This window comes from Cnephaeus nilssonii (assembly GCF_951640355.1).
Source record: "Cnephaeus nilssonii genome assembly, chromosome: 9".
Lineage (NCBI taxonomy): Eukaryota > Metazoa > Chordata > Mammalia > Chiroptera > Vespertilionidae > Cnephaeus > Cnephaeus nilssonii.
The window spans coordinates 70659287-70687211 of record NC_137080.1 but is presented as its reverse complement, the minus strand read 5'-3'; the positions used below and the strand labels follow the sequence as shown (position 1 = coordinate 70687211).

The 27925-nt window shown below is 42.2% G+C and overlaps 2 protein-coding genes and 1 pseudogene across 4 annotated transcripts; 2 read left to right on the top strand and 1 right to left on the bottom strand.

Moving 5' to 3' along the window:
• Nucleotides 1–6147: 6147 nt before the first annotated feature.
• LOC307105275 (uncharacterized protein) lies at nt 6148–9929 on the top strand. The gene is made up of 2 exons (XM_079780971.1): nt 6148–6282; nt 9790–9929. Exons 1-2 carry the CDS (start codon nt 6244–6246, stop codon nt 9883–9885), a joined length of 135 nt encoding a protein of 44 aa, XP_079637097.1. The 5' UTR covers nt 6148–6243; the 3' UTR covers nt 9886–9929.
• Nucleotides 9930–10190: 261 nt separating this feature from the next.
• On the top strand, nt 10191–15160 carry PTP4A1 (protein tyrosine phosphatase 4A1). Of its 2 annotated transcripts, none has more exons than XM_079780970.1 (5): nt 10191–10330; nt 11647–11739; nt 12062–12192; nt 13396–13470; nt 13781–15160. In XM_079780970.1, exons 1-5 carry the CDS (start codon nt 10226–10228, stop codon nt 13905–13907), a joined length of 531 nt encoding a protein of 176 aa, XP_079637096.1. In that variant the 5' UTR covers nt 10191–10225; the 3' UTR covers nt 13908–15160. The 2 variants fall into 2 exon arrangements, with proteins under 2 accessions (XP_079637096.1, XP_079637095.1); XM_079780969.1 differs by having other exon boundaries at nt 13777–15160.
• Nucleotides 15161–20214: 5054 nt separating this feature from the next.
• LOC307105670 (replication factor C subunit 5-like) lies at nt 20215–21509 on the bottom strand (annotated as a pseudogene). Its single transcript has one exon. The product of its transcript is annotated as a replication factor C subunit 5-like (transcript).
• Nucleotides 21510–27925: the final 6416 nt, after the last annotated feature.

Below are 27925 nucleotides of genomic sequence, written 5' to 3'. Positions count from 1 at the left end.
GACATGTTTCTTTATCTCTGCATTATGGCTGCTTCCCTGTGTTTGTTTCTATGTATTGGTTGGCTGCTAAGTCTCCTTGAGTTGATAGAGTGGCCTTGTGTGGTAGGTGTCCTATAGGGCCCAGTGGCTCAGCCACCCCAATCACCTGAGGTGGACACTCTTGGTGCACCCCTTTGTGGGCTGTGTGCACAGACCTGTTGTAGTCAAATCTTGATTGCTGTTGGTATCACTGGGAGGAATTGACCTCCAGGCCAATTGGCTGTGATGACCAGCTGTGTCTACACTGGAAGAGCTACTGTGCAGGAGACACCCTTATGGGGCAGGACTTGCTTCAGTGGGGCTTTGGTGCTCACTGAGTCTGCCCCTTGAGTGTGTCACTTATGGATCTGAAGAGTTGTAATCTGGTATGGTCTCACACTGACCACTGGGTACACTGGCTCTTGGATCTCCAAGGAGGTGCAAAGTCAGCTACTGCCTGGGGCCACCCAGCAGGAGCTACAGAGAGATGTGCAGATTCCTCCTCTTTGTATCGGATTTGGAAGTGCCCAGATGAGGCCCAGCTGTGAAGCAAGGCAGGCTGCTGCTGCTGGCCTTGGTCCTTCTTTTGATAGCTTTGGGGCTCCCTGACCCAGCTGCTGCCTGTTTGACAGGTTTTAGGCTCAGAAAGGACAGGGCATTCATATGCAAAAGCCGCTGCACACAGCTTGGGTGGGGTTGTAAATTGGGCAGGGTGGGGTCTCAGGGAATCACCAGGGCAGAGCAAAGAGCAATGGCTGCCAGTCAGCCCTGCACCGGAGAGGTCCCAGCGCAGGAGCAATGACCACTGCAAGCACCTCCATCTGAAAGAAAGCCGCTCTCGTGTTCCTACCCCAATGCCAGACAGTCCAGTTTTTCCCCGTAAGTGTCTGGGTCCCCCCCCAGAGTCTCGCTCAGAACTGGAGTTTAGAGCAAGCAGGAGCTTGTATCTCCCTCCCGATTAAAAAAGCAGCACAAAAAAATAAATAAATAAAATAAAAAAGCAGCACACCCGGGTGCCAGCCTGTTCCGGGCCTCTGCAACTGTGCTTTCTTCTGTGGTTGTTCCACTCAGCCAGCTTTTCCATGGTTCTGGATGATAGTTGTTCTGTCTTTTAGTTGTCATTTTGATGTGATTGTGAGAGGCACCAAGTACAGCTGTTTACCTATGCAGCCATCTTCGTTCTCCAAAATCTGTTCTTAAACGACTATCACTACCACTGATCTGTCAGCAATGTATTTAGAAATTACCCACCAGTCCACAGATCCCATGCCATACTCTTCAATTAAGCATCAATATTATTTAGCATTTCTTTGGTACAATTAAATAAAGACAAAAGTTATATTTTCCTTAAATTTCCAAAAAGTTAGTCCAGTCTTCAAACTTACATTTTTGCAAATCTAAAAGTCTATTTACACTAATACAATATAACAATTTAAAAATATTACAGTAAACTTGCTTTAGGTTTGCTATGTTAAGTATTTTCTCAGGGTGTTTTTTTTGTCTGCTTATAATGTACGAAAGGGAGGATGATAGCAGAGGGGAAGTAAAGTCTAGAATTCTCTGTGAAAGGCTCTGCCCAAGAGATCAGCATGTCACTATCACTTTGGGTGAATCTGTACTAGATCAATAATTTATTCCTGAGTCACTGACACTATTTGTCCATTCTTTTGTCTTGTTATTCACTTCAAGGGGCGGGGGAGTAGGATTATTCTAACACAATAATGTAAACATGAATTATTAAAAGTCTCTTAGGAGAAATTTTCAAACATAACAAACTAAATAAACAAACAATCTGTCCTCTCTGGTGATACTATCCAAGATAAGCCAGGCTGTTATCTTAATCACTTTCTTGATTTCACCTTCTAATCTCATTGTCTGCTTCCAGATCCAATTTCTCAGGGTTTCTATCTACCAAATACCAGCACTATCCTCCAGAGATCCTTAATTCAAGCATGAAACAATATTAGCACAAAATACACTAGTTGCTCATTAACTACCTACCCTGTGCCAAGTACTTTGTTAGGCACAGGACAATTAAAAGGATATAGCCTCTGCCTTGGAAGACTTTATGGGATACGAGGAAGACAAGTGGAGTTTACAAAATGATTATTCCAGTGCAGTGAATGCTGCAATACAGTTATGTAAAAGGTGATACCCTGGAAGCACAGGGAATAGGTTACCTATGTTGTTGGGGAGGTCAGGAAAACTTCATAAGAGAATTAATTTATGGCTTTAGGGGAAGTAGAAAGAGAATTTCCCAGGTAAAAGGAACTGTAAACCATGGAGATGTGAGAAAGCATGGCATATATTTTGGAAATCATAATTGGTTTCAAAGACTAGAAGAGTTAACAGTGGAGTAGGAGGTAGGGCTCCCAAGGCAAAGGTATAATTTGGAGGGTCTTAAATGTCTTGCTAGAGTTTGGACTTTCTCTAAAAGTTAGCGGTGGACTATTGGAGGATTTTTAGTAGATGATTGACAAAATCAGATTTGCATTTTTTTAAAGACACTGAATTATTTTTAAAATACAGAATGGATTAGTTGGAAAGAAGACTAGAAATAGCAGAATCAAGATCTTTCAGTACAACTTAGTAAATATGGAAGGAGTTAGGCAGGGAAGGAGGCAGGGAACAAATGAAGTAAGAAAGACTCCAACAGTAAAAAGTGGAAGGGGGAGGACGATTTCTGAGATATTTAGTGGATAAATTAGTGGCAGTCAAAAGAAAAGAAGAGCCTAGCATGACTGCCAGGTTTCTGGCTGGGGTACCCGAGGAGCAGAGGTGCCAGTCACTGGTATCAGGACAACAAAGATGAACAGGTCTCATAAGAGAAGGGAGGAAATTATTGGTCAGTTTTAGCCATGTTGAGTATGAGGTGGTTGGAGTTTTTCCCATAAAATATACCGTATTTTCCAGCGTATAAGACGACTGGGCGTATAGAAGATTTTCCTGGGTTAAAAAGTCATCTTATATGCCGGAAAATACGGTATTTATCTGGAACTCAGGAGAAAAGCTTATTTTAGAGTCATCATTGAATGTTTAGAAGTTAAAACCAAAGAATTTCTCTAAATGACTTAAGATTTTAGAGTGTAGGGAATGGCAGAGAAGGAATAAGAAACATCTTTAAAAATACTTCCTCATAGCCCCAACTGACTACTCATAGCCCTAGTCAATCTGAGCAGTGAAAGGAATGAAATCCTCCATTCCTTTGATATGTGTGGTATAACTGGAATCATTCAACCTTTACTAGATCTGCTGTCCTTGTAAGGATTACTCTTCACCACCAGAATATGCTGGCTTGTTGTCTTCCACAGCGTTTCATCTTCTCTACAGGTCGTCCTTGTGGTGCTTTTAACAGTCTTCTGTATCTCTCAACTGTTTGCTTTTGCATTTTGAACATGCTGATGAAAAGTCTTGCCTACCATGTGAACTCCAGAATAGTGTTTTTGTTGAGACGTAACTTACAACGGGGCATCTTGTTTAGTGGGAGAAGTCATCCATCTTAGGGCTTCTTCTGCAGCATTGGCTTTCAAAGATGTTTCCTTACTTTCAGAGGTGTGGACCCCTATTTGCAAGCCTACTGGCTCAACCTGGAGATCCTCTGTTAATAAACATGGGTGCTGATGCTCTAAGTACAAATCTACAGTGTTTTGAATCTGGTGACTGCATGAGTCTCCTGACTAATGTTGGGATGAACTACTTCATCTCTAAGAATCAGAAGCTTAAAACTATTGGGCTGATTAAAGCAGACACCCTTAGCACAAGAGTGAACCACAATGGCAGCTGCCAGAGTGGCAGGCCCATGATTACTCTTGAGAGAATTTAGTGAGCTGGTCGGCAAGACCATGTTCATTCCTTGTTTAAAGTGTATCCTTTCTCTCAGTAGCTTTCTCTAGTTTTTCATCCTTGGACTATGTCTTTTTCAAAGTAGAACAAGGTGGTACCTCATCTGAGAGTCTGACCCCCATTTTGTAAACTCCACTTGTCTTCCTCGTATCCCATAGAGTCTACTTATGAGTTTGAGTCCAGCTTGTAGAGCTGGAGTGTAACTGGCTAGATACGTCATGTCAGCACTGCTGTGGTAATTACAGGATCTGTGGATCGCAAGGCTCACAACCTGAATCACAAGTTCTACTAGTACAAGGAAACTGTCTAATACTGATTTGGTTCTGCTTACCATTTGCTAAACTTATATCTTGTTGTCACCAAATCCCTTTTTTGAAAAGTCATTAGATGAAAAACTTTCATATTCCAATTATCATCCCTGTGCTGACCAACTTTTGTAGTGAAAGTAGCTGACAATATGTATTTTCTAACTACGCTGCTATAAATGACGGTCAAGCCTTTTCTTTATTATGATGTTAATTCTGCTCATGATACATTGCCAATATTTTCTCCCGGGTGACATTAATATTTTAACTTTGCCAAACGTCTTTTGCCATATAGAAGTTTTAAATTTTATAAAATAAAATCTGCCTTTCATTTTGTTCTCTGACCTACTTAGGAAGGCCCCTAACACCCCGGGATCTCTTTTGAATCCTCCTCTATTTTTTAGGACTTAAGACTTTAAAATATTTACTGCTTTTATAATTTCATTATGAAGGGACATATATTTCTCAAACTCTTTAGCTTTCTTTCACTTAGATGGATTCATGGGCAAGTAGTTTCTTTAAAATGAAGATGAGTAGACTTTTGTTCCTGTAAAAACCTAACCCAATTCTTTTTTTGAAAGTAATTTGTTTGCAGAGTGTATGTTTGTTTAAAAAGTTGAATAACTATGCAACCACGCTGTCTAAATATAAGCGCTAATAAATCTTAAGAGGCTGCAGTACACCGAAGACACAATTTGATCCCGTAAAACCGCTCCAATCTGAAAACAGCAAACAAAAGGCCTCAGTGTTAGTGGAAAACTGAGTTCTTCAACGCAGGTAAAGGTCCTGTTGACTCCTTCCAGAAAGCAGAGGAGGAGAAAAGGATTCTCCGATTGCGAGTGACAGAGTTGCCCTTGTGTAGCTCAGAACACTTGCGATGAGGCTCTACTTCGGAAGGCCCTAAATGAGGAGGACACTGAGACAACAGGGCTGAAGGTGAACAAAAAGGAAAGCTTTAGCTTTGACGCAAGAGCATTGCATCAGGCCTTGACAAAACGAAACATCACTTTTAAAGCGCTTCCTTTTAGCAGCCTCTCATTATCTGTGGCAACACATCAAGCGAGCAGCAGTACAAAGGATGCATGTCGTTTCGAAATGCCACAGGAGAGCCAGGGGCCGTTGCCAGCACCCGAAGTATTGGAGACGTGGCCCCAAAAAGACTAGACGAGCGTAGGGTTTTATCTGCACCACGAGATCCTCTCCCGGTCTAACGCGGGATGAGGTTGGGAGGCTACATTTCTCTCCGCCGGGAAGTGCCCCCGGAGACAAGTACTCCCCGAGTCGGAGCCGAGGGCCGCGGCCGGAGAGGTGTTGAGTCATCGGGGACGGCGGTCATGCGACACAAAGATGACTTGATGACGGAGACCGGAGGCGGCCCAGGTGCCGAGGTACACCGCTGGAAAAGATGACGGCGGTTGTGACTTAGGGTGGGAGCCAGCAGCATCGGGACGGAGACACGGTTCCAGCCCCGAAGGGATTGCATTTGAAGTTTGAGGCAAACTTCATGCCTTCCGTGTAACGTGTGCCGCCCTCGGTGGTTTTCACAAGAACCAGGGTTTGCGGCGCGATTCCCCTCCCCTCCCCCCGCCCCTCCCCCGCCCCCCCAATCCATAGATCGGAAGCCTCTCGCACCCCTTCCCCACCCCCGAGTTGCCCCCCCCCCCCCTCCCCGGAGTCCTACTACGGCGCCCTCCCTCCCGCGCGCAGGGGCGCCTCGCCATTCATCAACCGGTTCACGCCGGCGGCAGCCACCGCGCCGTGACGTCGGCAGGGGGGCGGACTCCCGCCCCCGCTCTCCGGGCCCCCCGCCGTGATTGGTGGCCGCGGCCTCGCACGTCGCGCCGGCTATAAAAGGGAGCGTTTGTGACGCAAGGGAGCCTCGGCGCGCGCATTGGCCCCGTGGACTGCGGACCGGCTCGGCTGCGCGCTCTCCCGGAGCGGTTCACTGCATGGTAGCGTGGTGCCCCCGCCGCCGTCTGCACTGCCGCCGCCGCCCCGCCGCGACCACTGCCTCCCCCTGCCCTGCAGCCGTCTCCACCGCCGCCGTCTGGGTCGCCGCCGCCTCGGGACCGGCTGTATGATTAGGCCACAATCTTCAATGAGTAAACATATTCCTGTGAGTACCCGTCGCACCGCCGCCTCTCGGGCCGGGACGCCGCGACCGGCTCCCCCCAGCCCCGCCGTCGCCTTTGTTCAGAGGCCCGGCGTCCGCTCCCCGCCGCCCGGGCCCGCAGTCTCGATGGGTCCCGGGTGGGAGGGAGCCGGGCTACGACCGGCCGGTGGTGGCCGACTGCGGGGAGGCGGGCAGCGGGGACTGCGGTGGAGGGGGGGGGCGGTTGGCCGCGGAAGGCACCGGCTTTCCTCGTCCTTCCGAGCCCGGTGGGGCCGGGCCTGCGCTTGCGGGCGCGGGCGGCTCAGGCCCGCCGCCGCGGGCCGGGCGGGGCGGCACAAAAGCCGCTTTGTGACCGCCGCCTCCGCCCTTGGGCCCTGCAGCCTGGCGCGCCCGGGCCGGGCCCCGCGGCGTCCCGAGGCCCCTTTGTTTGGCCGAGAGAGAGCGGCCCGCCCGGGGAGCGGGAGACGTGGCCCGGGGTGGGGCGAGGGTTGCGCGTGTCACTGCGGAGCCGGATACGGGCAGGGCGCGGCGGCGGCGGCGGCGGCGGCGGGGTCGCCTCCAGACCCGGCCCGGCGTGGGGTAGGCGGCGCTGCCGACGGCCTCGGCCGGGAGCTCCTGGGGGGCCGGCGCGGGACAGGAGCCCGGGGCAGCCACCTTCGTGCTCCGCGGCCGGGACCGGCGCCTCCACACAAAATGGCCTCGGCGTCCGCGCCTGACTGAGGGCGCCGCGCGAACCCGTGATTGCGGCGCGGAGAGAGGGGGTGCCGCGGGCGGGCCCCCGTGTGCGCCGGGCGGCCCTCGGGGGACTGTCGGCGAGCTGCAGCCCTGCGGGGGCCGGAGCGGAACGACTAGGTGAGGGCGCCGGCTCCCCCGCCCCGCGCTCTCCGTCTCCGCCTGGTCGTTGGAGCTGTTCCGGATGTAACGCCCGCTTCGGGCTCCGGAATAAAGGGGACAAGTTGCGTCTTGTCCTTTCGGGGCCGGTCGGGAAATGGCCTTGGAAACTTCCAGGGCTGCGGCTGTTGCGCCGAGGCGCAGAGAGTCCCCGGCGGGGCCCCTGCACGCGCCTCCCCTGCCAGTCCCGGCGGGGCCCTGGCCGGCGCCCTGGAATCGGGGGAGGGGGGGGGGGCTGTTCCCTGAAATCCTCCGGTGCAGCGTGTTGCCCTCTGTTGGCTCGCGGCCGCAGCAGCCGTCCTGAGCCGGGATTGTAAGGTTTGTCCTGTGTCCGCGGAAGCCTCGCTCCTTCCGAGAGTGCGTAGTAAGTTACTGCCACTGGTGTGGTTGGAGCCGTGGGCCTGCTTGGGATCCAGGTGCTGCGGCCGTGCTTCCTGGAACTTTTTTATGGGGGTTTTTTTTGGCCTGGTGGTAGTGACTTAGTTTGAAAAACCAGAAAGCTAGATCCTTCCCAAGAGTAGGCAGCGTGCCCTACGTGCTTTATTCGAGATGCATTAGCTAAGTACATGTGGGACAGACTGCAGCGAAGTATTTTTGCAAAGCTGTTCTACAGATTAACTGCCCTGACTCTGCGATCTGACGTAAGCCTCTGAAATTGCTCTTTCCCCCCGTTTTATATGCAACTCGAACAAGAGGAGAAATTGGTATTTCTGAACTGGTAAACTGGTATTTCTGAACTGCCTCTGACAGGACATTTTTCCTGTACGGAGGAAATTAGGGAGGGCTGCGGGTGTGTTGGAAAGAAAGGAAAGGTGATAGGTATCAGTGGTCACTGCTGCTTTGGTAGGTGCCCCCCAACCCCACCCACCTTCAGCCGCTGGCTGGCTCCACTCTAAAAAAACAACAACAAATTCACTAAGTGAATTATTTCTATGTTGTTTTCTCCTCTTGCTGATAAAACTGCTTACAAATTGGCTTATAATTGCAAAAGAGTAAATAGTACCTGGAAATCAGAATACTGAGAAGACTCATTGCCTTGAACAGCTTTACAAGTGGCTTCTTTAATTTAGAGGATGTCATCAGAAAGATACAAGAATACATGTGTTGTTGTTTAATTCAAGGAAAGTAATATTTAGGATTTGAGATGAGGTTAGACTTGGAATTATTTCCAGGTTACTGCCGTCTATTCACTGTAAGAGTAGAATCCTTAATGATAATATGGTCACTAATTTTTTAACCCAGCTAGCAAGTGAAGTAACAACCTCCAAGGGCTCATTTAAGCAAATTTGGAATAATGAAAATTATCTTAGGGGAAGATCTTTGTTCCATTGTTTTGGCAGAAAAACTACCTTGGTTTCTGACTGGATGTTTTCTGTGATCTGCTAGATTTCTGTGTGGGTTATTCAAATTTTAGTTAAGTTTTTCTAGAAACTATGACTAACATGGGAGTCTATTTAAAGATGTAAGTGAAAATAGGAGCACATAGTTTAAATTTAAGACTTTTAAATGCTTATATTTAAATTTAAATCTAGAAAATTAATTGAAACTTTTGTTACAAAATTTTATTTTATTTGACATTAACCCATGAGAATAAATATAACCTTTTTGGAGCAGTGGCTGGTTGGCACTTTGTGCTCTTGTTAGCCTGCTAATAATATTCCTTTTCTTATTCTAAGTAAGCAAATTTCTTATGAACAAGACTACTTGGGAGGAGATAACATTTGACATTGATGCTTTTTGTGTACATATTCTGAGAATAACTTGTGTGTATTCATTTAATGTTTTATAGTGACAGAAAACTGATTTTAGTTCTTGAAGGGGAACTTGGGAAAAATACAAATGTATGTATTGGTGGTGGTAGTTCCCTTGCTTTTGAGAGAAATGCAGAGTGATTTTTCACTACCTAACACTTCTCTACCCTTTTGAATTAGATATGGTTTTAAGCTAGATGAATGAAATTTTGGTTTTAAAATAAAGAATATTACTGAAATTATCTTTTATAGTTATAAATGGCAATTTTTTGTTTTTCATTTATAAACATACATTTTATAATACTTCACATAACAACTTTGTAATATCCAGAGACTTAAATGAGGAAAATCTGTTAAAAGAAAATGATAAATTAATTGGTTATTAGGATCAAATGAGATAATTTACATGTAATCAATTTGTTTTTTCAAAAATATATTGGTTGTCTTTAGAAAAGTAAGTAAATTATGGGAAGACTAACAGCTTCAAAGTTTTCATAAACTTATGTAAAAATACTTTATTAGTTGGAAAAATCAATATGGAAAGTTGTATATGTATTTTGTAACAATGTAAAACAACCAACTATATTAAAAGGGACATTGTCCAGATATGGTAGTGATATTCTTTGAGGGAGGGTGTATTAGATCAGTAATTTCAACTTAGAAAATCTATTTGTGAATGCTTGTTTTTTGTTTATTGATTAGACCTGTAATTATTCTTGTATTTTTGTGGTTCAAATAAAAGTTAAAATGGTAGCTTGGACAAAATTTGAAAAGATCGTTGTGTACTTAAGTACTTTAATAGAATAACATGTTCCTTTTGAATTGGAAAATAACTTTCTCTTTCTCTCCCCCTTTCTTTTTTAAACAGCAGTTCTGTGGTGTTCTTGGTCACACATTTATGGAGTTTCTGAAGGGCAGTGGAGATTATTGCCAGGCACAGCACGACCTCTATGCAGACAAGTGAACTGTAGAAATTCATTACTGCTCCACCAAGAAGCCCCCATATGAGTGGTTAACCTGGACACAAGTGTTGAACTGAAAACTGCAGAGCATTTTACGAGTTCTGACCTGGATGGGGTAAACCTCAGTGCACTTCCTTTCTATTGCCTCAGTATTACTGGATTGAAGAGTTGCTGCTTCTTGTTAGGAGGTTCATTTCATTTCCCATTACTCCCAACTTCACTCAAAGCACTGAGAATTTCAAGTGGAGTATATTGAAGTAGACTCAGTTTCTTTGCATCGTTTCTGTATTCGATTTTTAAATTCTTTCATAACCCTATTGAGTGTTTTTTAACTAAATTATCATGGCTCGAATGAACCGCCCAGCTCCTGTGGAAGTCACATACAAGAACATGAGATTTCTTATTACACACAATCCAACCAATGCGACCTTAAACAAATTCATAGAGGTAAGGTTTGGTACTTTTTAAAATTTTTCTTAAACTTGACAGTTTGATAGTGGAGCTTTTTGTATAACAGAATTATTTTGGAAAATTCTGAGATATATGCCTACAGTTCTAAGTTCCAGAAATGAAGTATCAGTGTTGTCTTTAGGTTAAAGGTAAATTGTTACACATTTGAAGAGCATGTACTTGAGTTACTTTAGATTTATAAGTTAACATCTAGTTCTTCATGTCTCGAAGTTTGCTTACTTGAGATTTATGTGGACAGTGTTAATAATATGGCTCTTATATGAAATTTATAGGAGGAGGGTTGCCATTTACATGGATTGTTTATATATCAGCTTTGTTTAATGGCTAATACCACAAAACAAAATTAATGTATATCTTGGACCCCATTTGATATGTAGAATCCAATTTCAGTTACTAATTCTACTGCTTCGTAGTGGTTGCTGTCACCAAAACTGTCTCGCTGTGTGCCTCTTTTGACTATAAGGAAGGAATGTAATGCTGAATGATGTATTTGGATGCATATGTGTTTTACAAATATGTGCAGATGCTCAGAAACAATAACTAGGCCTTGCAGATCATAGAATAGTTTTGATATCAAGCAATTTTTTTTAAAGACGGAAGAGTTAAGATTTTAGTAAATGCAGTATGAATCTTAAAGCCTGTAGTTTAAGGAGTTAAGAGATTCCTTTGGTTCTGTTTACCTTTATTTATGAATCACTTCTAATTCTCTTTCATTAGTGCTTCATCTCCAACTAACCAGTGGGTCACTGTAACTATAAACAAAACTTCAGTACATGAAGGACCTAGTATTTTTTTGTTGTTGTTAATCTTCACCAGAGGATATTTTTCCATTGATTTTTTTTTTTAAGAGAGAGAGGGAGTAAGGGAGACAGAAACATCAATGTGAGAGTGATGACACATTGATAGGTTGCTTCCCACACGCCCAACCAGGGCAGGGGATCAAGCCTGCAACCCAGGTACATGCCCTTGTCTGGAATCGAACCAGGAACGCTTCAGTCCTCAAACTGACACTGTCAACTGAGCCAACCTGGCTAGGGCTGGGAATATTTTTTTTAACTTTTAATTTATTAAAGCATGTAATGTTTAACATTGCCTTATCCTTTTATGCTATTTTAGTATTGTCATTTTTAAAACAAGATCTCACTTCCCTATTAAATATACATAGGTTATGCTATTTCATGACTTTTCGGTAACCATCAGTATCTATTGGAGAGATAATCAAAATGGCAAATGGTGGCAATAGTGACATGGTATAGAGACTATTGAGTATTTTTTTTATGTGTTTTATCCAGGAACTTAAGAAGTATGGTGTTACCACAATAGTAAGAGTATGTGAAGCAACTTATGACACTACTCTTGTGGAGAAAGAAGGCATCCATGTTCTTGTAAGTATTTAATAATTCCTATGCATTTATGATACTGTGCTATAAAAGTTTATTGAAATAAATCATTGACTTAACCTTAATTATTTAAATTGTCACAAAATTGTGTAGTATCTTAATTTCAAAATAAAGGTGAAGCCAACCAAGGGTTTTGAGTAATAAAATATTTTTATAAAGATTTGGCATTTATATTTCATTGACATTGGAGTGTCAAAACACAAGTTTAAATATATTAAGATGTATTTGAAAACAATTGAGTGTTAAAAATTTAGAAATACTAGTGGTATTATATTAAAAATCTAAAATGTTTCTTCTTTTGACTTAGGATTGGCCTTTCGATGATGGTGCACCACCGTCCAACCAGATTGTTGATGATTGGTTAAGTCTTGTAAAAATTAAGTTTCGTGAAGAACCTGGTTGTTGTATTGCTGTACATTGTGTTGCAGGCCTTGGAAGGTAAGAGAATTTCTTAAATTCAGTTAATGGTATTCGTCTTATTTTTAGTAAAATTTGATACTCCAATAAAAAACTCAGTAATCACTTCGTGAATCAATTTGCTTTGTTAAATTACTTACTGAACTATAAGTTAAAAAGTAGATAATTGTAACAGAATAATGTATTTCCGGCACAGCTGGAACTAACAAATACTATAGCTACAATTTACACTTGGCTCGTGTGTGCTAGGTTATATCCAAGCTATTGGAGTCATTGTTAATATCGGAAGAAAGGATTGTGAATTTGTCTCTAAGGTAGTTTGCATATGGTGCACTTTTGATAGGATCCTTGATGCTAGTAATCCTGATTCAGTAGGAACTTGTTACCCAAGAAAGCACATTTCTAGAGGTCTTTAGAAAGGATTTAATGACATTTCAAAAAAATTTTTTTAAGTGGTAAATATTTTTCAGTGCTTGGAACTCAGAAAAAAAAATTGTCTGCAGTTATCAAGACTTATGCTCTCCCCTAAATATTTTCAAGATTCTTTTCCAATAATACAAGCTTTAACTTCTAAATTTCTAATAGTTAAGGACATAGTTTATTTTTGGTTTTAGGTAAAATCTAGGTTTGATATGAAAATACTGGTACTTAATTTTTTTTAACATAAATCAACATTTACTACATGTATTATATAAGAAGTGTAATAAATGATAGTATTGTATTGGGGAGTCCTATCTAATAAAGAGGTAATAAGCAAATTGACCATCACTCCAACACACAAGATGGCTACCCCTATGTGGTCAAAGATGGCCAGCAGGGGAGGGCAGTTGGGGGCGACCAGGCTGGCAGGGGAGGGCAGTTGGGGACAATCAAGCCGGCAGGGGAGCAGTTGTTAAGTGTCGATCAGGCTGACAGGGGAGTGGTTATGGGGTGATCAGCCGGCAGGCAGGCGGGCAGTTGGGAGCCAACAGTCCTGGATTGTGAGAGGGATGTCCGACTGCCCATTTAGGCCCGATCCCACCGGGACTAAAAGGGCCGTCGGACATCCTTCAAGAGGTCTCAGATTGGAGAGAGTGCAGCTGGGCTGAGGGACGCACCTTCTCCCCGCCTATCCCCCACCCCCCGTGCAAGAAATTCGTGCATCAGGCCTCTAGTGTTTGGAATATTGAATTATCCCAGGCTTGGTTTTGTGAAAATGATTTATCAAAATTCTTGCCTCACCAGAGCTCCAGTGCTTGTTGCCCTAGCATTAATTGAAGGTGGAATGAAATATGAAGATGCAGTACAGTTCATAAGACAGTAAGTAATAAAAATTTTTTTTTCATTGTATGGGAGTGAGTTTAATTATATTACTATGAAAGCAAATTTTTTCCTAGTAACTGGTCTGACCATTTTTAAGATAGTATTAAAACCTAGAAATAAGCTTTTCTCCCTTTTGCATTCCATTTACACATGTATGCCTATCCATGTTTCTGCATTAGGTCACAGTGTAATAATCAAAAGATAAGTGCCACAAGAGTAGTCATAACTGCCTATAGCACAGTGAATGTTATTAATGGAGGGCTTTTGCTATAATTACTTCCATGTTTTGTTTTTCCCTTTCAGAAAGCGGCGTGGAGCTTTTAACAGCAAGCAACTTCTGTATTTGGAGAAGTATCGTCCTAAAATGCGGCTGCGCTTCAAAGAGTCCAGTGGTCATAGAAACAACTGTTGCATTCAATAAAACGGGTGCCTGATGCCATTGCCTTGAAAGTGGAACTTGAGATAGGACCTAATTTGTCATATATATTAGCCAACATGTTGGCTTGGTGAATAAGTCTAATGAAGCTTCCAAAAGAGGGTTGAAAAGCAGTTTTATCGGGCCACAAGCTTGACAGAATTGCAACCTCTATGTTTGGGTTATGATCAACCTATTTTGACACTTGGCAAGATTCTTACTGTTCAGCATTTAAAATCTGCTTATCATTTGTACCAATTTACTTTTCCTGAAATCATGCAGTATTGAGTTAGTCTTTAAATCTATTCCCATGTCAGAATCTTACCGATATATAAAAGATTTAGAAAAATTAGGTGCCAAAATACCCAGCACAATACTTGTATATTTTAGTTTCATACAGAACTAAAATCCCAGGAACTATGAACACTCTGGACCTTATGTGGTTTATCCCTTCAGTCATTTCAAACATAGAAAGTAGGGCCTATATGTGATTATTTGCCTGCTCACTTTATGTTTACATCTCCCACATTCATACAAGTATACATCAGGTTTGCTCAGCTTTTTGATTTTTATACAAAGTTTTGGTTATTATTTAATGTCTTTCTATAAATCTCATTTTGTGCTGTTATGGAAAGCCTCCATTTTGAAAATCTGAATTGTATAGAAGCACATGTCTTTAATGTCTCCAGACAAAAAGCCTTACAGTTAATTTTAATGTTTGCACTTAATGTGCAACTTATAGGGAGGGCCTGAGAAAAGAATGAGAGGGGGCTATTAAGTATTTTTAGTAAGATGTTGCCTTTGTCTTGTGTGGAACATGTAGAATATGCTCTTTGGTAAATATTTTTTTAAAGGTAGACATGCTTTGTTGTAGCTAAAACGATTCTTAATCATAAAAATTCTGAATTCTTGTATTTTTTTTCATACATTCTGAAGTTTACCAACTTATTTTTGTTTGAAGTGTGATTTTTTTTCCTTCCCACCCTCTTGCAAAAAAAAAAGTGGGTTTCTGCTAATGAATTGAGCAGACATCTAATATTTTATATGCCTTTTGAGCTGTGTAACTTAATATTTGGATACTTGATAATTTGTTTTATTATGTAATTGATAAAATGGTGATGTGTATTGATGTTAGTTCAACCATATATTTATACTGTTTGGGAATGTGTGGTTATAGTTCTGTGGGAGAAATAATTTGTCAGTGTTCACCAGCTTGTAAAAATTTAGTGCGAGAGCTTAAACATCTAAATAAATGAGATGCATTTATCATCACTGACACTGTTTTTGCTTAAAGTTAACTTGAGAACATGTTAAGACTGAATTGCATTTCACTTAGTAACTATAGCACCATTTGAAGTAAGGTGTGTGTGTGTTTTTAATGAATGATTAAATGAAGTCATTTTAGTAAGCTAATAGACACAATTTGTTAGGGTCATGAAAAGTATTAAAAGTGCTTTTCATTATAAACTGCTTTTTAGCCCTAACCGGTTTGGCTCACTGGATAGAGCATCAGCCTGCGGACTCAGGTTTGATTCCAGCCCAGGGCATGTACCTTGGTTGCGGGCATATCCCCAGTAGGAGGTGTGCAAGAGGCAGCTGATTGATGTTTCTCTCATCAGTGTTTCTAACTTTCTCTCCCTATCCCTTCCTCTCTGTAAAAAATCAATAAAATATATTTTAAAAATAAACTGCTTTTTAGAGATTTAGATAGTTTTGAACCATTATGTACTATTCTGTACTGAGGAGAAACAGTATACATAGAAAGGGAAGTCCTTGATTTGAAGTTTAATTCACCAAATAACTGCTTAGGGTCAACTTCTGAGCTTCAGTTTTCTCATTAATTATATAACTATAGGGGGGTTTGTTTGTTTTAATATATATTTTATTGATTTTTACAGAGAGGAAGGGAGAGGGATAGAGAGTTAGAAACATCGATGAGAGAGAAACATCGATGAGCTGCCTCCTGCACACCCCCTTCTGGGGATGTGCCCGCAGCCAAGGTATGTGCCCTTGACCAGAATCGAACCCAGGACCTTTCAGTCCACAGGCCAACGCTCGATCCACTGAGCCAAACCGGTTTCGGCTCTTTTTTTTTTTTTTTTTTTTAATGTAGCCTATTAAGATAATTTTATGTAGATTACAAAATGATAATTTCTGTATCACATACCCCATAAAGCAGCATTTGTGTTTATTGAGAGGAGATGCCATGATTAATGAAACACTGAGTTTGAAACAGTCTGCAGTGTTAGATTGTATATATGGTGCTAAAAATCTTAAACCTCATCTGTATAGTATACACTGAGATTTGCTTTCTATCCAAACATTTTCCATCTTACAAATATGACTTGTAGGAAAACTTATATCCTGGGAGATTCCTTATCTTTTATATATATATAAAAGGCTAACATGCTTTCTGTCAGATTGGTTGCTATGATGCGAACTGACCACCAGGGAGCAGGTGCTCAACACAGGAGCTGCTGAGCTGCAGTGACTTGGCAGCAGCGGTTCTCAGGTAACACTCCGAAACCAGGGAGGAGGGAGCCTGATTCCACCTTTGGCTGTGGGTTATGTTACTGGGGCACTGTTGGCCCCAAATCTGGTTTACTGCACACTTGGTGTTTGCATTCCACACCCTGTACAACACCAACTTTGCAGAGTGCACTCTGGGACCCCTCGGGGGATGTCAGCCGATTTCGGCCCATCCTCACAGGCCAGGCCAAAGGACCTCACCTGCCAGAGGGACCCACTCACTCCACAGATGCCCCTTAGAGTCACAGCAGTGCCGGCTGGGGGCAGACCACAGGAGGTTGGCTCCAGGGCAAGTCAGGCCTGTCACCCAGTCCTGTCCTGCCAGCCACCTTCTAATTTCCTTTCAATGTGCACAAATCCTTGCACCGGTCACTAGTACCTAATAAGAAAGAACTATGAGTTGAGACCTTGTATATAGGAAGTTATCAGATGGTGTTTTAAAATTTGGTTACTTGGTTTTGGACAACAATTTGCCTCAATAGGATGATATAAATAGTTGACAAGGCTTGTCTATAGGAACCATAATATGATTACTAAAGCAAAACAAGAATAATGCAATCTTAGTTCAAAGAAAAAGTTACAAATGCCATTGGCCATTTTGCAGCACACTGCAATCTTCATTTATTCCCACCAATAACCACTTTTCCTAAGTGCTTTTTTTATTCCCACAACTTCACACAGCCTAGGCATGCAATCACATCTGATCACATCCCCTTCAAGCCAGACCACTTCAAAAGGGTATTTCAGTCCCAAAAGTTGGCTACAGAATCTCATTTTCTGGGTTCTGTTTTCAATGTAATTTTATGGCAGAGAATATAAAAGATGGTCTGCAGATTTTGACCACCAACGAATAGTACCCCAGCCCTTTTCCAGCAGTGTAATTTCAAAGTGAAGTGGGAACATAAGTAGCAAAATTTCTTTACACATAGACAAGTTTTTAGTTAGGAAAAAAATAGATGAAATGTTTGCTGTACATGTTTATACTATACATTCCCTGGTTCCTTGAATAAGTGTGTGTGTGTGTGTATGCCTCCTTATATCTGAATGAAAATTAAAGACTGATTTTGAAGGTTCTGACAATGTTTGTGCATGATGGTGGGGTAACTAACCTAAGCAGAATATTGGAAGAAAAGCTAAGGAAACTATATATTTTTTAAATGTATATGTGTGTGTGTGTGTGTGTTTATTGATTTCAGAGAGAAAGGGAGAAGGGGGAAGAGAAATCAGTGATGAGAATCATTGATTGGCTGCTTCCTGCACACTACCTACTGGGGATTAAGCCCCAAACCCAGGCAGGTATGTGCTCTGACTGGGAATCAATCATGACCACCTGGTTCAAAGGTTGATGCTCAACCACTGAGCCACACCAGCCAGGCAGGAAAATATATATTTGAGCTCAATGAAGTAAGCCAGTTGTTTGCATTAAGTTTTGAATGGAAGAATTAACTATATAATTTGGTATATATTGCCTGACTAGTTGATTAATATAGTAAGTAATGAAATTAAGAGTAGTATTGTCAGGTGATTTATAATTTTACTAGGCCCGGTAGACAAATTCATGCACCAGTGGGGCCACTCGGCGGTATCAGACTGAAACTGGCTCTCTGACATCCCCCGAGGGGCTCCCAGATTGTGAGAGGGCACAGGCCAAGACGAGGGATCCCACTGGTGTACAATCTGGGCTGGGGAGAGACGCGAGAGGTTGGCCAGCCAGGGAGGAACTGTGGAAGGGCTCCAGGGCGTGTCTGGCTGGTCTCAGTCCCAATTGGCTGGACCCCAGCAGCAAGCTAACCTACCAGTTTGAGCATCTGCCCCCTGGTGGTCAGTGCACATTATAGCGAGCGGTTGAGCGGACTTAGCATATCATTAGAATATTATGTTTTGGTTGAACAGCCAACCGGTCAACCGGACACTTAGCATATTAGGCTTTTACATAGGATTACATAGTAATCCTATATTACCCCAATTTTATACATAAAATATTTGAGCCTCCAGGTAGATTACTGCTAATAAGTGGTAGAACTCAGGTTTAAAACTGTGTGACTATTCACTACACACAGCTATGACTACACGTGCCTGACCATTTTTTATGAAACCAGTTAAAATTTTTGTGAGTTCAACTGCTTTTGTAACTCATACTCATTTTCCTTAACTGTTCATGAAAACCATGTGATATTATCACTTTCATTTAGATTGAACCCTTTTCTGTTTTTGCAGAAAAACCTTTTTGAAGTAAATCAGAATAGGCTAAGAAACACCAATCTGAAAGTAACTTAGGTTTATTTCTCACTTAAGCTTCACATACATTATAGGACCCATACTGATGGAACATCTACTCTGTGGAACAGAGCTAGTGACCCAAAAAAAATGAGGGGGGGTAGCTTTGGAGTTTCTCACAATTAAGTTCTTGACTAAAAAATCATAACATGCCCTAGCCAGTTTGGCTCAGTGGATAGAGCGTCAGCCTGCAAACTGAAAGGTCCCAGGTTCAATTCTGGTCAAGGGCACATGCCCGGGTTGTGGGCTCGATCCCCAGTCGGGGACTTGCAGGAGGCAGCCGATCCATGATTCTCTCTCATCATGGATGTTTCTATCTCTTTCTCCCTCTTCCTTCCTCTCTGAAATCAATAAAAATATATTTTTAAAAAATCATAACACTTCTATTCAACTCACTGTGCAGAACTAGTCACATAGCCATTCAACACAGAAAATGCAATCCTATCATGTGCTGATAAGCCAGAAATATACATATCTAACACATCTGAATTTTAAAAGTGGATTTAAAGAGTATATCCACAGCATCATCCCATGTAACTGAAATATCAAGTATAAAGGGACAAAGTTTTCAAGCAACCACAACAGACAGGAAATTTAGGAACTAACGTGTGCTTATTAGGGAATCATAGGTGCTTATTTAAGCATATTTAATATTTTCGATATAACTTTATCTAGTTTTGGTAATTTGATTTCCTGCCAGACTAGAGGTGGTAAATAAGATGCAGAGCACAGGGGAGAGAAGCATATGGATAAGATATACTTGTCAACTGGATATTGAGAGACTTGGATTATATAATTAAACTGAATCCAAAATGCACAGCCATTTAGGACACTCAATGCTATGACTTAACAGCCTTAGGCTTGGATACCTCAGTAGACCTTCAGGCCATCAATGTTGCACACAGCACAAAACAGTTACAGATATTGCTAAGGATTATCCTTAGTCATCAAGACTATAAACCATTATATTTGGCTTTATTTTTTTTTAACCCAACCAACAAAAAGCTGCTTTATTTTAATTCTGAAGAGTAATATCAATGCAGCATTGACTACTGTGGTGAGCTGCCACATCTGCACCCAGGCCTATCCTTCCCAGTGGCAGGTGTAGAGTCAGGCTCAATCTTGTGCTGCCTCCCTACCCCCACCCCCTGCAGTAAGTCCGTATTATACAACTTCTGGCCCCTAATGGCATAAAAATGAATGTTTTCTCTACTGTCCGTCCACAATTAGGAACCTGCTAGCAAGTCCTCCGCTTCAAGAAGAGAAATAAAAAGACCAGTTTTGAAAGGAAGAGAATTGAGTCCATTTTATAACAGTTTGGGCCAGAAATCTGTTAACATCTACTCTCAAAGTGGACACAGTGTCACAGACTATACGTGATTTTGGAAATGTTCTGTTTATCTTGAGTTGGAAGACACATGGGCCATATTATATTCAAAAGACTTATAGTCCAAAATGACATTGAGTAGGCTAACTTCCTGTCATCCAGGCAACTAAAGGGTAAAAGCCTTACAGTTGAAATAAAGGTGTTTGCCTTTTTCTACCTATAAAACACAAGTGGGCAGTGCAATGAGACAGTTGCTCACTAAAATTGTTCTGTACACTCTGCTCCAAACAGCCACAAACGAGGTACTTTTTATATGTCTGCCCACCCATGCCTGGAACAAGAATTTTCCAAGACTTGGCTGATTGTGGCTTCATCCCCTGACGCGGGCAGCAGTTCGTCCCATAACCAAGTCCCCTGTTATCTAGTCACTGCTGGGCCTGAGACCAGCAAATGGTCCTCAGCATCTAGGCCGCCGAGACAATCAGGTCTCTGGTGACTTGAAAAGCTGCAATGAGGGAACTCAGCTGAATCTTCTCGTTGGTGCCCACAGAAAGTCTGTACTCAATGTCTGCCATTTGGTCAATAAGTGTATTCGAACTGAAGATGGAAAGTCAACTCTATGCACAAACAAGTGTATCTCCGTCAGGATGTCATGTAATGTCAACCACTTCAGAGTCTTCAGCTCCATGACATTTCTGTAGGCCGTGGTGAAGTCTTGATTCAACATCCAGTCCACGTTGTTGGCGATGTCTGACGTGAGTGGGTGCCCTGTGCAGGTGTAGACAGTCTCCTCGGTCACCTTCCCAAAGGCCGTGTTGGTGCTCTGCAAAATGTTCAGAGCCAGTTGCATATCTCCACTGGAAAGAGTTATATGTGCTTTCATTCCACCTTCACTTACATCAACTTTCTCTTCTTCTATGACATGTTCCAGGCGTGGGACCATGAGTTCAGGGGTCAGGGGACCAAATCAGAACCTTGTACACCGGGACTGCAAAGCGGGGATGATCTTCGACAGATAGTTACAGATGAGGCAAAATCTGGTATTTTCAGTAAATTTCTCAATCACTCTCCTCAAGGCATCCTGGGCGTCCTGAGTCATGGCATCCGCCTCATCAGGATCACCAGCTTAAAGCCTTTCTTCAATATTGTCCTTGTGCTAGCAAAGCTCAGGATTGGTCCCCGAACGATGTCCATTCCTCTGTCGACTGAAGCATTCAGCTCCAAGACCATGGAGCCAAATTCTTTATCTTTGTATGGCTGTTTAGCACAGGCCAGGATGGTGGATGTCTTTCCTGTCCCCGGAGGACCATATCAAAACAGGTGTGGCAATCGGTCTTCACTGTTAAATTTCTGAATGGTACTCAAAATGTCCTGATGAGAAATGAGATCACTCAGTGTCTGTGGCCAGTATTTTTCAACCCAGGGCAGGTTCCTGATCTTGGACGTCGAGGGCTGCTGCTGCTGTTGCTGGTGCGCTGAGGTTTCCATGAAGGCGTCCAATCCGCTGGAATCGTCACATCCCTGGGGGTCAGCACTTGGCTTTGTTTATTTTAAGGCAAGGCCTATTATAGTCTCATATGTGCACAGATGTTTTTACATATATTGTTAGTAAAATGGTGCCATGAATAATTAAGGTTGACAAACACTAGACTTAGGCTAAACTTAGACATTATTTACTGCTGAATTATTTAGAGTCTTTATACTGCTAATGTGAATTTTTAATCTTTCCAAGAAGGTAATATAATATTTAACCATTGTATAAATCAGCATCCTGGAAGGAAACATGACACACTCACAGTGGGAACTGAGAAACATTTAATAGAGGGAAACCAACAAGGGAGAATACAGTACTATTACCACCTCTAGACCTAAAGTGCAAGGGCGGCCTGGCCGGTGTGACTCAGTGGTTGAGTGTGGACCCATTCCCAATTTGGGCACATGCCTAGATTGTGGGCTTGATTCCCAGTAGGGGGTGTGCAGGAGGCAGCCATCAATGATTCTCATCATTTATGTTTCTATCTCTCCCTCTCCCTTCCTCTCTGATGAAAAAAAAAATATATATATATATATATATATATATATATATATATATATATATATTTTTTTTTTTTTTTTTTTTTTTTTTTTTTTTTTTTTTTAATGCAAGAGAAGGGGAGCAGTTAACAGAACTGGAGGAACAGCGACAGGGAGAGGACAATCTCACCAAAGCTGTGACCTTAGTAATAAGACAGCCAATGAACTTATTTCTTTTACTTCTTTCCATATTTTTCTTATGCTTTTATGTTATGCTCTAAATAAGTTTGATTCCTTTCTGAGTTATCGCTTGTTTTAATTTTTGAAAGTAAACAGCAATATGAAAAATTTTAAGACATATTGAGACTAGGGTAGTCAAATGGTTATTCTACCCTACCCTGAGACATATTTGCAGCCACGAGGAAAGCCATTGCTGAAACAATAAAGACAGCAGAGCAGAAAGATCAAAAGATTCCAAGTCAGTGGGAAAACAGAGCCACTGTAAACATAATGAGAATAAGGGATTTATTGTAAGAATATTAGACCTTATGCAAATATAAGAAATGTGGAGACAGTGGAGATCTGGTAAGGGAGACAGAGGATCAGAGAAATAAGAACTAAACATTCCGCCCTAACCGGTTTGGCTCAGTGGATAGAGCGTTGGCCTGCAGACCACAAGGGTCCCAGGTTCGATTCCTGTCAAGGGCATGTACCTTGGTTGCGGGCACATCCCCAGTGGGGGGAGTGCAGGAGGCAGCTGATCAATGTTTCTCTCTCATCGATGTTTCTAACTCTCTATCCCTCTCCCTTCCTCTCTGTAAAATATCAATAAAATATGTTTTTTTAAAAAGCACTAAACATTCCATCTGCAGCACTGGTGTGAGGTGGGCAAATTGGACCTGGCAGAGAAACCAGGAAAACAAGCTAAACTGCTTCCCAAAGTGGGTCTGCAAAGAGAGAGGGCTCTTTAAAGTGTCACCTCTGGGGAAACGGTTGCCTTTGTGTAGCTATCATTTCTGGGTCTGGAGCTGAGTGTCCATTTAGGTCAGGAGCTGCTATTATTTGGCAGGACCAGCAGGTGGCAAGAGAGGCAAGACAGAATGGAGACCAGGAACCACGAGCCCAGGGCATCTCTGCCTCTACTGTCACCCAGTCTGGCAGCAATGACCTTCTGAGGAAAATGGCTTCAATTTCACATACTTTCCAAATCTCATACAAATTCTTCTTTTATCCAATTCTAATCTGGAACCACATAGGAAAGGGGATTCTGGGAAATGTTCTCAACCTTAGCCAAGAAATGGGATAAACAAACAAGGTGTAATCCTTCTGGAAAGTCTAAATTTGGTGGTTAAAATCAGTAATAAAGACAAAATTGGAAATGATACCAGTTAACTATATCCCTTACAACCATGCCTTTCCCTCTTATTATAAATGAAAACCAATTTCCTTAAACTTGTAGGTCAACTTATAAACTGGCCCTCGCTGATTTGGCTCAGTGGATAGAGCTTTGGCCTGCGGACTGAAGGATCCCAGGTTTGATTTCGGACAAGGGCCGGTCAAGGGCAAAAGCCTGGGTTGTGGGCTCCATCCCCAGTTGGGGGCGTGCAGGAGGCAAAACCAATCAACGATTCTCTCCATCATTGATGTTTATATATCTCTCTCCCTCCCTCTCCCTTCCTCTCTGAAATCATTTTTTTTTTTAATGAATACATGAGCTCACACACACACACACACACACACTCAACTTAGTGGCTTAAAAACAACAATCATGGTTTTTGTGGATCAGGAATTCAGGAAGGGCTTGGTTAGGTGGTTCTTGCTCAGGTCTCTAATGCAATTACATTCAGAGAATGGCTAGAAGAGTGAAGGGCTAGATGGGCTGGGGGTGGGTCAGACATTTCCCTTTCCATGTAGTCTCAGGGTTTCTTCATGTCTTTTGATGTGGGTTAGTTAGGCTTCTGGACATCCTGGCAGTCTCAGAGTGTTTGGATTGCTTATGTGGTGGCATCCCCCAGCATGAGCATCCCAAGGGATCAAGATGAACATCCGGGGCATATTTATGACTTATCCTTGGATAATCACACAGTGTCCCTCTGCCATACACTCTGCCAAGGCAGTCACAGGGGCCTCTTCCCAGGTTGGAGGACAGAAGTCATGGCCTAGGAGCCACCTCTCAATGGGAGGAGAGAGAAAGTCATAATGTAAGAAGAGCAGGTGGAACGAGAGACGCTGTTGTGGACATCTTTGGAAAATAGAGCCCTAGCCAGTTTGGCTCAGTGGATAGAGTATCAGCCTGCGAACTGAAGGGTCCCGGGTTTGGTTCCAGTCAAGGGCACATGCCCAGGTTGTGGGCTCCATCCCCGTTTGGGGGCATGCAGGAGGCAGCCGATCAATGATTCTCTCTCATCGTTGATGTTTCTCTCTCTCTCCCTCTCCCTTCCTCTCTGAAATCAATAAAAATAATTTAAAAAAATTTTTTAAAAAGAAAATATAACCTGCCACACTGAGCCTGCCCTTTAATGTGCATTTTGCTTTTTGTGTTTCTGGATTGGCCTTAATACTGTGTATACCGGACTTCATTTTCATTCTTATAAGTATTGATGGGCAAATAATAAGGCAAATGAAAGACACAATGTGCTTTTTGGTTTGTTTATTTTTTACAATTATTCAAAATATATTTAACCTTTAAACCTTACAGAATACAGTTTAGTTTTTCTTCAGTTATTCAACAGGGTTTCAAAACCATCTTTTTATCCTTAGGAAGCTGGATTATTCTTGTACATATCATAGAACAACCTCATCTATAATATGTTGAATATCTAGATACATGGATGTTTACCTTTTGGTTTTGGGGTCATTTTAAGAATACCATATATTGTGAATATATATACACACATGCACATACACACACACATACAAATACATGTTATTTATATTTGCAAATTCAAATATCACTGGGTTATAACATGGTGAGTTCTGCACAGACTTCTGGAAATATCTTTTTTCAAGAAAAAAAGGATTTTAAGAATAATAATATTACCAAAACTGTACTAACATAGCATGATATTATGAAAGTTGTAGGAAATATTAAAAATCTGCAAATAACAGGATTACTTCTATTATATTCTAAAATATTCTTTTTCCTAGGACACAATGTGTTTTGTCTTGGGTGCCACATCCCACCAGTGATATCTATGCCCATCATTAAGCGTCTATAAACTCCCACTAATGCCCTGTGGAGGATAAAAAGATGATACTTTTCCTCCCACCATCTAAGTTCTTCTACCTGGGCTAATAATCAAATCAACAGAGACAGGTTAACAGGAGAAAATCAAGTTTTAATACATGTACATGGGAAATTCACATAAGTGAATTGGAGTTTCCCCCAAAATTAAAAATGGAACTGCCATTTGACCCAGTGATCCCATTTCTAGGAATATGTCCTAAGAATCATGAAACACCAATCAGAAAGAAAATATGCGCCCTATGTTCATGGCAGTGCTATTTACAATAGTTAAGATCTGGAAATAGCCCAAGTGCCCATCAGTTGATGAATGGATAAAAAGCTGTGGTACATTTATACTATGCAGCAATAAAAAAGAAGGATCTCTTAGCCTTTGAGACAGCATGGAGGGACCTGGAGAGTATTACGCTAAGCAAAATAAACCAGTCAGAGAAAGGCAAGTATCACATGATCTCACGCATATGTAGAATCTAATGAAAAAAATAAACTGATGAGCAAAACAGATCCAGAAACACAGAAGCATGGAACACACTGTAGAATCTCAGAGGGAAGGAGGGGGTGTAGGATGGGTGGAAGAAATTAACCAAGGAACTTATATGCATATGCATAATCCATGAACACAGACAATAGTGTGGTGAAGGCCAGGGGTGAGAATGGGGGGGGGGGGGGCGGGGAGGGGACATCTGTAATACTTTTTACAGTAAAGATAAATTTTAAAAAATAAAGAAAACAACTGGAAGTGCCCTGGCTGGTGTGGCTCATTTGATTAGAGCATCATCTCATACACTGAAAGGTCACTGGTCCAGTTCCCAATCAGGGTACATTCCCAGGTTGTGGGTTTGATGCTGGTCTGGGCATGTCCAGGAAGCAACCATCGTGGCTTCACTCTCACATTGATATTTCTCCCTCTCCCTCTCCCTCTCCCTCTCCCTTCCTCTCTCTCTCTCAAATCAATTTTTTAAACAAGCATGTCCTTGGGTGAGGATTAAAAAAGAAAGCAGGTAGAAGTAAAGAGTTCTATTTTTATAGAGATCCCTACAAACCATAGTGATCATTTTGTAGCCAGTGTATCTGATATTCCTATTTAATGGCACTACACAATAGGTAAACCACAATATATGCATAAAATTTCACAGTCAACAAACAAGTATAAAGTTATCACTGAATATACTAGATTTTTATTAGAAATTTTAGTGGCTTATGAATAGTTATATATTTTCAGAAATACTTCATAGTGAATTCATAAAGAAAATCGCTCTTGGGATTTTCTCTAGTTACCTTTTTATATTTTTATATTAAATTATAAAACTCTTCAGGCATATAAAAAAGTATGAAAATAAATATGCATCTGCTAATGAACCACAAGATTGAGCAAAAGTAAACATCTGACCACATCAGCTCCCTTCTTCCCCCCATTCTCTTTCCTCTCTCTCTTTTCTCTAAATTATATATAATTAAAAAATCATCCCCATATTTCTACCTTTCCTTTCTTAGCTCTGCCATATAAGACTTCAGATTGTAATCATTGTAGTTTGCATGAATGGTGCCCCAGAAAGTCATGCAAAGCAGAACACAATTAAGCATGGCAGCCCCAGTATTAATGTACTGAAATTAGTAATTTTCATTATTATTCTCATTTTTATACTTTCACTACAAATGAGGATTATATATAAACTAGAGGCCCAGTGCACGGTGGGGGGTGTTCCTCAGCCCAGCCTGCACCCTCTCCAATCTGGGACCCCTTGGGGGATGTCCAACTGCTGGTGTAGGCCCGATCCCTGCCTAGACAGGCAGTCAGACATCCCTCTCACAATCCAGGACTGCTGGCTCCTAACCACTCGCCTGCCTGGCTGCCTGATTGCCCCTAATCACTCTGCCTGCCAGCCTGATAGCCCCCTAACCGCTCCCCTGCTGGGCTGATTAACACCTAACCACTCCCCTGCTGGCATGATTGACACCTAACTGCTCCCCTGCCAGCTCCATCAACCTCTACTGCCCCCCCTTGCAGGCCTGGTCCCCCCCAAACTGCCCTCCCCTGCAGTCCTGGTCCCCCCAAACTTCCCTCCTCTGCAGGCCTGGTCGCCCCCAACTGCCCTCCCCTGCTGGCCATCTTGTGACACTGTGGGGGCAGCCATCTTGTGGTGGCCATCTTGTGATGACATGGGGCGGCCATCTTGTGACAATGTGGGGGTGGCCATCTTGTAATGACGTGGGGCGGCCATCTTGTGATGACATGGGGGCAGCTATCTTGTGACAACTTGAGGGTCAATTGCATATTACCTCTTTATTATATAGGATGTTCTCTATATGCTGACCTTGAAATTTTTACATAGATAATTATTTTGCAATTTGTTTTTTTACTTCCCTTATCCATCTTAATACATGTGTGTCTAAATAATTATTACTGCTCTAGAGTATTCCATTTTATGAGTCCCCCTGGGTCCCATTGCTTCTGAGTTGCCTATCAAGGATTTTTCTGCCATGTATGATCCTCTCTTCCTCAACTACCTGTAAATCACTTCTGAAATCTAATACCCCATACACCCCCCCCCTCCCTTTCTCCTTTGTCTAAATACGTTATATATATATCCAATGTGCCTCACCATCTTTGGAATTTCATGTTTATGTGAATTCTCCATGTGCTTAT